The sequence below is a fragment of the Anoplolepis gracilipes genome, chromosome 14, assembly GCF_047496725.1.
Source record: "Anoplolepis gracilipes chromosome 14, ASM4749672v1, whole genome shotgun sequence".
In the NCBI taxonomy this organism is placed as follows: domain Eukaryota; kingdom Metazoa; phylum Arthropoda; class Insecta; order Hymenoptera; family Formicidae; genus Anoplolepis; species Anoplolepis gracilipes.
Window position 1 is genome coordinate 4,446,303 of NC_132983.1, and position 15,281 is coordinate 4,461,583.

General features: G+C 31.2%; 1 protein-coding gene across 16 annotated transcripts in view; it reads right to left on the reverse strand.

The window, feature by feature from the left end:
* LOC140673344 (venom dipeptidyl peptidase 4) overlaps positions 1-15,281 on the reverse strand; it is a 329,058-nt gene that overhangs the window by 104,509 nt on the left and 209,268 nt on the right. For all 16 annotated transcript variants that reach the window (XM_072906244.1, XM_072906243.1, XM_072906247.1 and 13 more), the window contains one exon: positions 8,555-8,774. In XM_072906244.1, coding sequence (XP_072762345.1) covers positions 8,555-8,774 — 220 coding nt within the window. The remainder of the gene's footprint in view (positions 1-8,554; positions 8,775-15,281) is intronic.

Below are 15,281 nucleotides of genomic sequence, written 5' to 3' on the forward strand. Positions count from 1 at the left end.
ACGAACGTTCCTCGTCTTTCTGCTACGTAATAAGCAATAAATTAAACTTTATTACATCTATAATGCTTTCTTTGTAATTTCATGTTTTGATCATAATACTTTTTGCATATTATAATTAACCATGAGTAATAAATATTAATGTTTTTAATTAAAATTATAAAGTTACATAATTATATAAAGCATGTAATGTATTTGATAGGACACCTAGTACATAATAATGTAAAATAATGTAATAAAATCATGTGATAGAAAATATGCAGAACTTCCCTGATTATTTTTAATCGTCAATCTGTGACGCAACATGTTCCAATAAATACCGTTTCCATTTTTTTGGTACAATAATTTGATAAAAAATGCACGACGTGCGAAGCAAGAAATATTTACTTTGTCCACATTTCATCTATTCAATTTCAGCGAGCACATGAAAAATATATTTCACAATTTTTCATATAAAATAAAAAATATATAACAGAAAAGCATTAAATTTATTTCGAGTAATCTGAATCGGAAAACACAACAAAAATAGGTCCCTTATTATTTTTGTATTTATGTTCGTTCAAATTAAACACGAATATCTCACGCCAAAGTTGTGTATCGCTCGGAATCATGTCAAGCGAATGTTTGTTTGTTCCAATTGTAGCAAAGACAGGTACTGAAACCTTTCGACTAGCCATTTCAGTAGAAACTTCTACGCGAAAATCCCCCTTTGTAACACGTTTACGCCCTGTCTCCCATAATATCGAAAATGACAGTACAAAACCCAGCAACGCTCTACCCACTTTGTTTTCTCGGAATTATTCGGCGACGTCGTTTTGATATTTCAGTAAATGTATTTTTTAAAAAATATAAAATTACAAATATTGATAATAAATATTCCATAAATGTTACGTTTCTCTGAAATAAAATTATATATGATAGAAATTTCTAATTCCAAATTTAATTAAATTAAAGATTTAAAGAATCCAATTATCCTCGTTAAAATATTGAATGTATTTTAATATAATTAATATAAAAAAGTCAAATATGTTATTTATGCTTGTATGCTAAAGATGAACCGAATGACCGAAATGTTATTATTAAAAAGGTTTTTTATGCGATATAAGTACATTTCTTTATTATACTCGGCTTTTATTAGTTATCCTATTCCTTTCTGACATTTTATATTCAATATATCAGAGACTTTTTTGCCTTTATTTCATTAACTAGAATTACTCAAAATACAAAACCATGATTAAAGAATCAATCGACTGATTGAAAAAAAATGGTTAATTAATAGAGAATAAATAAACAAAAGATGGAACATAATTCGATAAAATGTCTTCTGAAAAAATCATGTAAGATGCGTAGCACACCAAAATTTGAAACGAGTATACAAAATCGAAATGTGCAAAAAACGTAACAATTGTAGTCTCCAAAGGGAAACCGGATGAAATTTTTATTTCAAAATATAAAACAAAGATTCACGAATAAAACTCTGAGATATGAATCAACGAGAATGATTCGGATATTCGACACTGCGACGAGTTATCGATCAAATAACGTCAACCATTATTTTTGAGCGCCGAAGCGATAAAATATGTCTGCCCACATATTTCTCACTCTTGTGTCCACATCTTCGTTAATTTATAGTGATAGAATTCAATTGTTCTTGCCGCAAAATCAAAACGCCGCGTTCTGAAAGTAATTATCGAGATTCCTAATAGAGTAAATGTACAAGTGAGTGCGCGATTAAGAAATGGTATTACATTATTTTATTTCCTTGTTAAATAAAGATAATACATTCGTCGTATATATCTCTTTTTTAAATAATATCACATAAATTCAAATTTTCTAAAATTTGTTGATTAGCGTGTCATGTGAATTTAATAAAAGAAGAAATAATAAAAAATATGACACAATAAATATTTGCGAAAATAATATACTATTAGTTTGTAAATATTGTCCAATTACAAACTAAAGAGAATTTGCAATTCTAAAAATTAACAGTATCATATTTTTAGTTCGATAAAATACTTTATTCCATGTTCCATGCATAGAAATTAGAGCAAACACAACAATTATTTATTTATTGCTTTTTGATACAATTATAATAACTTTCTACTTTCAAATATAATCGGATGCAATTCGTTAATATCGTATATAAAAAATTAATAACGCGCATTTGACGCAATTTCTGTAACAGATCGAGATTACACTACAAGATTGCAATTTTGTTATAATCGGAGAATCTCGTTACAGATACAATTGTACAACCGATGTATTATATTATTATCGTCATGTTCAGTAACTAGCCCTGGATATTGTAACGTGATATGCGCGCGAATTGCAAAGAGATCATTTTAACATCCCACATGTAATTGGTGCTGTTCGGATTTGATTTAATTTAATGTCCCATCATGGTAAACACACGTGGATGATTATCAATTATACTGCAACTGTATGTACTTGTTAACAATTCTAATTAAAATTAAACAATCGCGTACTCTCTTGTTGCTTAACGCTTATGGCTGACGCCATATCGTCCGAAATTAAACATAAAAACGCAATAAAATATTCTGTATACTTGATTAAATTATTAATTAAACTGACGATTAAAATGAATATGGAAATGTGTGCAACAGATAGTTAATAACATAAAACTGTGAAATAATTGCACCAAAATTTCCAATACAACTGATAAAAGAAAATATGAAAAAGTTTAACAAAAAAGAAAAAACATTTCTAATTTAAAGATTAAGTTAAAAAATAGTGGTCATGTAAATATTAATATCATTAGTATTATATATTTCATTAAATTGTACAATTTTATCTAGTCAATTTTCAAATTATATGATAAAATAATGGCTAATTACATTTAATAAATTGTAACAAAATTAATTCGTATTAGCTAATCAAACTTTTATAACGCCTAATTAATGTCTAATTACTAGTAGATGCATATGTACATATATGCACATATATGCATTTCAAAATTGCATAATTAAATCATGCTTCGATTATAATTCTAATAATGCTTAATTAATTATTAATTTTGCTATTTGATTATTGCTTACTATCTTATCAATATAATATTAAAGATCAATAATATTTCACATTTAACAACTAATCAGGAATGAAACGTGATGGATTTGGAAATTATTGTACAATACATAATAATATTAATAAAGGCAAAAATCTCCATGTAAGGGAAATGAGTTTAAATTAGAGAACAAATTAAATCAACTTTTTCTTTCACCAGAAAAATCCAGTTTATATCGTGGTATCGTAATTATAAAAGAAAATAATTGTTAAAATTAAAAGAGCATTATCGAATCGCGTTACATTTATGTATTTCGATACAATTTGCACATAATTCGTGAAAAACGTTAAATGCCTTCGCCGAGAGATTACGTGTAATCGTATAATTTGAAAAAGATCGAAGAATGTGCGTTAATCTAATTAGAGGATGCACCGCCTGAAAACCGACGGACAGGTTTACGGGCGAATGCACGTGTGGTAATTAACCGCGCCTCCCCCCTCCTCCCGCCTCCCTTCTGAGTTACCTCAATTTGGCGTGAAGTAGATGGTGGGCTGCGGTTCCATGTAACGTGAAACTCTCATCAACCACCATGATTACCACTATAGAGCATGCTTTCTCGTTCTCTTCCAGCTTTGCAAATCGCCATCCAAACGCACTTAACAGCCTTTTTGAAATTCTGATTTTTCGCTCTCGTTTAAATGTATGCCGAAATGTGCTAATAGCTCTAATACCATGTTTTCACTGTGCCTTTAAATTGATCTATAAGCTTCTAAAAGATTAAACTGTTTAAAAGATTTTTTCAAAACCAATTTAGAGCATTTTGATCTTTTCATAATAAAAATATTGAAATATATTGATAATTTGTTAATTAAAAGCTTAACACAAAGAATTTTGTACAAGTTGAGTTTTGTAAGTATAGATAGATTTCAAATTAATATTTTAATTATATTGAAAATAGTTTAATAAAATCTATTTTATTCGAATTTTTCATTTCTATTTCCTCTGTCCCTACCATTCTTTTTTGACATAACGATATCCGAACGTAGAAAAATGTATTATAAAAACGTATTTTAGCTCATTTTTTGCTTAATATGGATATACATGTGATCCAAAGCGTTTTGTCTTTGTCAAAAAATACATCTATCAAATACGATTTTATTATATTATATTACATGCTCGCCGTAACATGAATCTGCACTTTGACGTTAGTATAAAATTTTATCAACTCTATTTAGTAGGTACGACATGATATGACAAACGCGACAGAATATTTTATTTATTTCACAAATATTGTGAAAATTAATAATTTTATATTACGTTCCCCATCAATAAATTCTCAAAAAATTTTAATTTAACACATTCGAATATACGTAGAGTGATTCAACAGATAAACTGTGTAAATTTTCCATCGGCGCAAAAAATGGCTTTCTGTACGTCAAACTAATGTAATTAAATTTATTCATTAAATACATCAGTTTGACATGTACCCACGTGCTTAATTCTTATTATCGAACAAAAAAAAAGAACTAAGCTGTTAAGAGAAGAGGATATAAAATAATGCTACAGCAGGGAAGATTTTAGATGGTAAGAGAATTTCCGACAGACGCCATTAATACACTTTACGTGCGTTTCTCTGATTCCTTGGCCCGAATGGACTCGACCTCGTTACTTTTTAAGAGGCGCTCTATCCTGTCGGGAGTCTCACCCCGTTCTGTGGCGAGCTACAAAAGGAAAGAGATGCGAATCACAGAGAGAGAGAGAGAGAGAGAGAGAACATGAACTTCTAAATCGAGCGTTGTTCCCACGCGTTGCAGTAATTATATTGATCGACGCACTGATGTGTTTGAGTATCGGCGGAAATATATTTTACTGTTTTCCCTACGATCACTACGAATGTGCAAAACTTTATCATCGTTAAGAGAACTGTTGAGAGAGTGCGGCGTAACACTGATCTCCATTTAGATACAACAATAAGCCTATTGTGTTACTAGTTCCTCCAGTTATTTCTATATTTAGATAAAACACGTGTATTTCAACATGAAAAAAAGAGAGAGAGAGATGATTTCTTTTCCACAATATTTTCTCGTATATATTTAAAATTATTTAAGCTATTTGAGTTATTTAATTTAAATATTGTTATAATTTTTAAATTATTTAACAGAATATGATGCACGTAATACTATAATCATTTTCAGATATTTTTCAAAAAATATCTCTCAAGGCAAGATCTGGAATATATTTCTCGAGTCTATTTTCTGACGGTAAATTCTTCTTGTTTCTCTTTTTCAGTATGTCACTACTTTGGACAGTGCTTCCGATAGCAACCACCGCCACCACCTCAACGTAACATCAAAATAAGTGACAGTTCACAGTGTCAGCACTCTTACCGCAGATGTCTGTGTGTGTGTGTGTGTGTGTATGCAGTAATTTTATATCTCCAATCGCGGAAAAGCTTGATTGTCAAACGATATGTCACATGTTATAATATGCAAATAAGCGAGATGATAAAAAAATACAAAAACAAAGCGGTTATTCCCCATTTTACGATATTCAATTAGCAATGACAGTCTTATTCTGTTTACTGCACAAGTTTACTGTAATTTTTGATTAGATACATCACAACGAACGTTGATTTATATAAAATACATATCTAATTCGTTATGTAGAAATTTTAAAAACGCGTATGAAATGAAAATATTTTGATCAGTATAAAACAATGAGCATAAATTCTGCCGAATAGAACGATGATTTATGCTGTTTTTCATTGGTAAACCGCTTATATGCTTCATATCAATTTACATACAATGGCCTTTAAAGTCCAGTAATTAAAATACACGTTATTACTACGTTTCACTTCCAAATAAAAATAAATAGCATTTAGGATTAGTAAATTATTTATAAAAAAAATTAAACAATGTATCCAAAGTAAAAAAGAGAAAAAGAAAAAAAAAGGAATGCGTATGAAATTTTTGTAAATATTATAATTCATAATTTAAAAAAAAAAAAACAGGTAACACAGGTATATTTCTTCTTGTTTACTGTGTTACACAAAACCAAAATAATACGTGTAACTATTGGTTTAATATTATATTTGATCCTTGTTACAGTACGATTCTTAAATATTTCATTAAAAAGTTCGAATGCGTGTATAATTATAAATGCAACAAGGTTTGCATATATTTCTCTCATACGTTCGTTAAACGGATTTATAAATCAGGTTAATGTTTTGTTTTGCGGCGAACCAACTCGATAAAAACCACGAATTATAAAACAAATGTATGATATACAATCTACAATACACGCCATGTAGAAAAAATATTGGACACAAATGATAAAAATAAAATAGTCCGAGATATTTCTGCAAGTTACCTCCACACACAAGTTTACCTTTACAGATATAAAATTATTCAGGACATTGTTATTCATGGAATATTCGATCTCATAAAATGCAGCTAACAAAGTTCGTTAAACAGTTTGTCATATGATATCAGAAATACTCTCCTGTTTTTATTTTTTGTGGAAAAATCTGTTAACGAAAAATAGTCGTTTTTTGTGGAAAATAATTGTGTATATTAATGAGAGACTTTGCGAAACCGATAAAAATCGGTCGATATCAAATATTGAAACACAATACATGTATGTGTAAGAAACGAATACAGTTCTAATCGAATTTCATATTATTTTGTTTTAAGGCTCATAAAATCATAATACATTCCTCTAAAATATTTTTCATAAGGCTTATAAAGAATAGGAAGATATTGCAATAAAATCGGCGCAATTAATGAATTTTGGAACATCGTCTGTAACACATAAATCAAAAGCGTAAATTTGCACGCACTAAGTCCGGTTAGCTTTTTACGAGAAAAACGTGGTTATTCTTTATTGAATAGCTCGTTATTCACGCAATGCTTTCACCGATAGACGAATCTAAAAAACGCGTGTGCGGGACAATTTTGGTTGGTGGACGTTTAATTTCGATCTCCTCGCCGAAATATCCACGCGGATTTCCGCGCGCTCCGAATTACTCCTGTGTGTGCTCGCGAAGGGATGGGCCTGTATTACGCGTTTTCGCGAGCAAAAAGAATTAAACGATAACGGCAAGATACTGGTGGCCGCGCTCGCGCGTAAATCCATTAAAACCCGTCTTTTGTTCCCGACCTGACGAAAGGATTTATAGGCCGACAGCGGTGTCAGCGGTCGTGCCGTAACAAAGACAAATGGATCCGCGAATGAAGTAGAATGGCCAACGCGCCGCCTCAAATATAAAATTAGTTTGAACTTCACGCGCTTCACGGAGGCCAGCCGCGAGCGGCGAGACCGCCATTCACCCGGCAGAGAGAGAAAAAAAAATATGATATAAATATTCGCCGACGCGGGGCCGTATCCGCTTTTGTGCGATCCTCTCGCGTCGCGTGAATCATTTATTATTCTCTTTTGATGTTATATAATACGGTACGCGAAGAGAGGACGCTGAGGGAGAACGCGCAGAGAGTAGGCGAGAGAGAAAGAACGAAAGAGAGAGAGAGAGAGAGAGGAGAGAGAGAACCCGACAAACTCTGACATACGTTTGTGATATAATTTGGCGTTCCATTCTCGCGGAAAGATCCGAGCGACTTTTGTCTCACGCGTGAGATTTATGGTATATGATAATTTTATTACAAGAGCAAAACTAGGGAACATCGCGCGCATGCCGAAACTGGCAAAAACAACTCGCCGGGTGCGAAGCTCGAAAAAGATTCGTGTGTGGCGCGAACGCGAAACACAATAACCGACGTTAACGTATCGACAAACGAGTTTTTTTACCTTCGAAACTCATTTAACCGGTGTTTTCGCGACGAGAAGCCACCGTTCATGAATTGTAAATTCTTATCATTACTGATTTAAAAAAGGTGTTTAAAAATCTTAAAAAATTCAGACCATCTATAAAATTTAAAGTACTTAGAAAAAATATTTTTAACAAATTAAACGTCTTGCTCTTTTTTTGCTTTGGTCATTCAGCACTATGAAAAAATTTAATCACAGAAACATTAATTATATTCGTAATAATAAAATTGTCAATTTGATATTAAAAAGTATTACGTATTAAAAATAATCCTAAAGTAGATTGAATCGTCAAAAATATTTTCGCAAATTAAAAGACATACACAGTACACCGATATTTCAATACTTTGTGTATTTTTAGTTTTATACAATTCATAACTCAGCATTTAATCCGCGGACTTTTCAATATATACGTATATATTTTATTCTATAGAAAATAAATTCATTAAAAAGAAAAGAACAACGTCCATTAAAAAAAAAAGTTTTTTCTTGTCTATCCAATTAATCCGCGATTAATCCGCACATTATTTACGCAACGCGTTTCAATCTTTTTAAATAATAAATTGCCATTAAATTTCGGAAGAGCGTTGCCACGACTAAAGGGAAAATCTCTTTTCACAAATTAAATCGATAAAATAAAAATCGGCGGCACATATGTTTTCGTAGTATTTTTTTTCGCACCGCGTATCGAGAGAACGCAAGTGCAGTACTTACCGCTGATCCACGTGCCATTGAAGCTCTTGGGAGACAACGAACCGGAAAGCCATTCCTCCAGGGATATGCCGGGTGCACCATTCGTTCTCGACGCAGTAGAACCCGGGCTGCCGGTCAAGAGGATCGCTGCGGCGATCACCAGGGCCAGTACGATTATGATGACAATGCCGCAAACCAACAAACGCCATCGATATCGTTGTTTATTTTTCGTCATGAGATCCTGCAAGGATAAAAATATTAGTAAAATTATAATAGTATAGTAATTATACATACGATATCAGAATATAATTGAGATCATTTTTTACAGTTAAATACTATAACACATTGAGAAGAAAAATATTGTAATTATCATATATTATTTTTGTGGCAATTATATATTTAAAGTTATTATTACTACGCATAAGATTATTACATTATCAATATTATAGTAATAATAACTATAAAAATAGAAATCTCAATTATAATTTTTTCACTATACAATTATTGTTTTAATTAATTTTAATTAAATATAATAATTAAAATATATTTGATCCTTTTTCTCAGTGTATAGACTTATTCGTACATGAGTTTAATTAAAATTATTATTAAGATAAAACTTGAAATAAAATTTTTATCATCTCCATTTATACCTATTTAATTTTATTATTTTTAATTCAAGAAAATTGTTTATTATACAAGCATAAAAAATATTAAAATTTCTAAAACTTAGATTTTGATTATAAAATTATATTAATAAATTTATATTATAAAAAATATATTAGATAAAAATATATATTAATAAATTCAATAAAAGCATTATAATGGATTTATGATAATACGGTTAATGAACATATACGCTTACGCAATTAGCATTCCAAAAATTATTATTAAAATAAAACTTAAAAGAAAAACAATGTATTTTGTAAAAATAAATATAATATAGAAATTTGAAATTAAAAATAATGTTAGAATCATTATTTCGCAGTCTACTAAAAATTGCAGAATTTAGATTTATAGATTTTATGAAGTTATCATAATCAATTCACGATTATTACAAACTTAGAAAATGCTGAAATATATGTCACTTATTGTTGGTTACTAACTATACGATTGTTTTGTTTAATATAATCAATGTTTGTTTATCCAACGTTTTAATTAAAATGTTACATATGTATTGTATCATCAGAGAATGAAGTGCATTTTCTCTGGAAAAGTTTTGTAATATCGTTATATTTTATAATTTTCTCGTGTGCTCGCAATATATGTATAATCGATATAATTGATACGTCTCAACATCGAGTTTACCATTCATATCCATTTACACAAGTTTCATATGACTTGTATATATTTTTATGCATTCGTTTATACAAAAATAAAATGTTTTTCTAAATAATCTGTTACTGTAATAAAATTAAAAATCACACTTTTTGCAAACAATTTCAAATCTACATACATGTAATAAAATCTATTCTGTCGAAATCACATAAAGACAATTTTTTTGTGGATGTAAACAAATTGCGGATTATTTAAAGTTTTATTGATATCTCAAAATTACAGATTCAAAATTGAATTAATCCCAGCTTTACTAATAATAAAATTCACTTACGCGATTTCACAATCTCGTAACGAAGGCTTAGATGACAGTGTCGATAACAATTTCACACATCCAGCAAAAAGCCAGTTTCTCGCTCTAAAATAATGTTCTCGAACGCACATCCAGCGAGGGATGCCGCGCGATCGCGATATGAGAAATGGGTTGGGAAGGGAATGCGAAAAAGAGTAGAGCGGGCAGTCTCTGTGTAATCTGGTCTTATCGAAAATTGGATTTCATATTTCCGGAAAAATAAAAGCCAGTACTGTGTGTCGCGACGGTGGTGCATGCGATCCTATATTTATAAATCTTCTTTATCAAAATTAAATTTGATCGGCGCGGACTGCTGGACGTTATCGAACGAAGGCACCGACGTCGCGACCTAACTTCATTTATCAACCCGTCGATGACCGAAACGGTCACGGTTCTAACCGAGAGGATTGACCGCAAGATGATCAAGAGAGAGAGAGAGAGAGAGAGAGAGAGAGAGAGAGAGAGAGAGAGAGAGAGAGAGAGCAAGAAAGATAGAGATATATATAGTATACATATATCAAGTATAAAATTGTAAAGGTAATATAAGAAAGAATTGTAACAATTCGATATGTCTGAAAATTTTTTCTATAAAAATGTCAACTTTAAATTATAATTATTATACAATACGAGACAAATATATATTTAAAATTGCATTAACGATTATATTTATAATACACAACAATGCATTGAAGATAGAATTTTAATCGATTGAAAAATAATCCACTAATAATTTGAACGAATGTATGTGTCTCCTAAATGTCATCTTTCATATGGTCGATATCGGTCTAATAATGGACCACTTTTTCGAACATTTTTCCTTCATATATATCGTCCGATATATATTTTTTTCTTCCGATTTCAATTCACAAGTGTGCACACCGTGATTTACGAGTAAACGTCTTGATGGCACCAGATACGTTTTTCCTATATAAAGTGGGAAACGATTTACGATTCAACGTTTAGCTCACTGTCGCGTTAAAGAACGCGGCCTTTCCATTTATTATGCGATGAAATGTGACCCCATCGATGAGAACTTATCGGAAGCGACGTGACGGAACCTTAATGAAAACGAGTCATCTAAAGCGTACGTTGAATTTTAACGACGTGTATATGTGTGTGTTGAAAATTAATGGAAATTAAATTTTCCAATTATTAAGCTAAATATTGGTTGATCTTTAATTACTAAATTAATACAGATTTTCCTCAATTTTCAAGTTAAAATACTGTACAATTTTTAAACTAATTAATTCATCCTTATTAATCGCATTGTGATTAAAATTTAATTCTCTAAATTAAATACGTATCTCGAGAAGTGAAATGTCAAATAAAAATTTCTACTATACATTAAATTTTATTTATATAATTAATAAAATATAAATTGCCAAATATAAATTTTATATTATTATATAATTTTAATTATTTAGAAATCGCGCGCGCGTGAGATAATCGGAATCGACATAAATGATGAATATTTTCTTGTGAATGTAGAGAGAGAGAGAGAGAGAGAGAGAGAGAGAGAGAGATTCAACATTACAACATTACAGATATGATAAAGCGTTTATCTCCACGTAGAATGACGTTTAGTTAAACGGTATGAAAAATGCACTTGGAAGACACTTTGGCTCTTCGTTCTGCAGAGTATATAACTCGACAACTCTGCTACATATACCAGCGTGGGCGAGAGCAGCAATAATAGAACACAATAAATATCGCCGTCTATAGAGCGACGCGGCATTTCCTGGTCTCGCTCATTTCGCAAAATTTCTAATATATCTCCGTACAACGCAACCAGCGATTTTTCGATACGTATTGCCATTAATGTACACGCGTATATGTAAAGTTGCGGCTGAACACTCACGACTGCGCTATTCTATGAAAGAAGCAGTACTCGATTTTCCAATAACGTTCTTACAATGCAACGCTTTGTTGGCATTGCACAGCAAATTCCGCGGTTTATCTTCACTATTGAATCACATGAGAATAATTAATCGATATTCGTTATGTATATATGATTTATGATATCGTATTCTGTACGATTACAACGGCTTGTCGAGGTTTAAGATATTCCTATTACTAACAATTACTGCTCGCTATTCGTTAATGAAAGGAATGATGAAAAAATTGAAACAGAGTATACATATAAAAAAATAATCTAGAAATTTTGATGTTGATGGTTTTTTCACAAAAAATATCTGATTATTATCCTTTGCGTCTCTCATCTTTTTTTAAATTTAATTTTTTTTAATCTCAAGATAAATGCAAATAATTTTAAACTTACGTCTATATATTTTGGACACTATATGTTCCTCAATCAAAAGCTTTTCGAAATTAATCTACAATGTTATTGTACAAACAATATCTGTACGAAACTCTTTTTGTAATATAATAAAAATGTTAAAAATGTCTTTTGCTTTTTTTCATAATGAACCTTTTCCCCCTCGCTTGCATGTATCGGAATGCTAGTTTTACGCTTCCTTTTCGAAAAACGTTATTTCTTGTCAAGAGAAATTTCATGATTCATTAGGTAATAGGAACGGCCACATTAATAAATCTGTGCTTCTTTTCGATTGGCATTCGACGCGTTCTCATGTCATTCATACTAGTATAATGAATCCGTCACAAACGTCGGGTTCTAATTAGCTCAGTTTTTACAATTTGTGCACCGTCGTTACTTTTGTTATCGCTCAGTTCAACATTCTCGGTCCAATCAAAAAGTAACCGTACAGAGTCGATTGTCCTTCCTCTTGTATCCGTTGTCACCATTCCGTAGTATCCTGAATGCAGTTCGAATGTCGTATACCGCCTGTAATGATGTTACGTGCAAAGTGCCGCAATATCGAACGCATTCGCTTTTACTTGCACAAGCGTGATCTCTAGAGAGGACCTCGTTCACCGCCCTATCTTCCTCGTGCGTTTCCCTATATATATATATATATATACATATATATACATATATATTGCACTCCTTCGAGAAACTCGAATCACCAATTAAGAGACTCAGACTTCTCCTTTGCGTATTCCTTGTGAATTCTCATTAGCTATCTCGTGTGTTCGTTGCGAAAATTAGTTAGAATTTTGCAAGCTTCAAAAGATAAGTACACAAATCATATTCGCAAATAATTGTGAAAATAATTGTAAGAGAGAATAATTGGTCAGATTTAATCTATATAAGCTCCATCTTATGATATTTCACAATATATAATATATTTAATTGTTGCATATTTATTTTCACGCTTATTATAATGGGGTAGATACGAGCAAGATTTAAAAAATTATTACAACTTTATGTGATTTTAAGGTGATCTTAGATGATTTATAAATAAAAAATAAATTTTGATATCGAGATTTTTGCACGAGAATAATGTTATTATATAAAATCGATCTTGAAATTCTATGGATTTTCAATATCCGCTTTAGTTAACATTTCGTCCCTATTACTTTTGGCACAATCTTGCCGCAATATCAGCAATGGAAGTCGTAAACTAGTTTGAGTGGAGTGAATTTTTCGTTTTGCCAAGTCGGCGCACATTCCGTAGAACAGTGTTTCTCAAATTAGAGAGAGCCACAAATTCGTTCTTGATATTATTCTGTATAATTTTTCTCTTTTCATCAGATTCGAAAGGAATATTCACTTTAGAAATTTTAGATATATTCCAAGTGTAAAAGACAGAAGTTTTAAATGTCAGCATTTTAATCTACCCGTAAAACTACTGATAAGATAAAAAATGTGAATAATACAATTTGTGCATCACAACAACATTAAAAACCATATATTCTCTTAATTTACAAGATATAAAAATAACATACAATAACTGAAAAAGTTAACAACTAGTACTTCTGTCACACTTTTAAATTATTTTCTAGAATGTTTTTCTTCGTTCAGAAACAAATAAATTATTCTTATATAAAATTCTTTTATTATTTATTAAATATATTATTCTTATATAAAATCTCAGAAAAAATTACTTTTTATACACAAATTATTGTACAATTTTACCGCTAATATAATAATAATATAATTATGCATAAATATCTCCTTCCATTCATGGCAGTGAAAGTGAGCACTACTGTAAAATTTACTGTCTTCGGACGTGTATGACGGAGCACGTGGCGCTGCGGAATCACGCTCATACTTTATCTCGAGAATATTGATTTCCGCGGTGGTGTTGCGTGGGCCACATCGATGGTTAGTGGCCAGCAAAAGGAGCTAAAAAATTTAGCGGATGTGATGGAAGCTGGCTTGGCGAGACGCCAAGTATAGCATCTCGCTCTTTGAGGATCCATAATTTGTGACTGAGCCGTCAACGTGGCGTATTGTTATCGAGACTACCCCCCATTCGCATCACGCTCGAAACCGATTGTAAGTACCGGCTACCATATCGAAATTCTGCCAGCTGTAAAAAGAAACGCACATATCGGAAGCTGACACATTTCGCTGACATATGTATAATGACTCTGTCTCTATCTTTGCGACCAGAGAGACGATTCGAGGGCAAATTGAGATGTACGGTTGCATTGATATATCGAGTCTGCTCGCAGACACGTTAGAGCCGTGACATAAAATTTGAGAAATACTCTATTTTAGATAATATATAATTTAACCTTTTCTTGAATGCCAATCTTTTCTTCTATAATTTACAATTACAAAAAATATTGAAAAAATTCATGGAGAGTTAACTCATGTTGTTCGATTTAAACATAAATCATCTTTTGTCAAAAAAAAAAAAAAAAAAAATTTAATTTTTGAAACTATTTCAAGTAATTCAAATAAAAATATAAATTTTAAAAAATCGAGAATCGAGACAGAAATTAAATAGATAAAAATATATTTTTTTGTAAACTTTTTGTCAATTTTTGTCACAAATACCGCAACTATATAGGATGTAAAATTTACTCAAAATCATGTTACAGACAGCTTAATTGCATAAAAGGCAAGTCTCGATATTGAGCGATTTTGTGGGTTACACACTCTGCGTAAATATACAATGTAATTCCAAATACATATTCGGTGATGATTTGCTCGCATATAGTTCTGTACCTCGGAAATTAAGGTATTTGCTGCAATCGCACGTCGCCCGTCAACGATATCCGTCAAATGACAGTAAATCTCATTGAATCCTATTC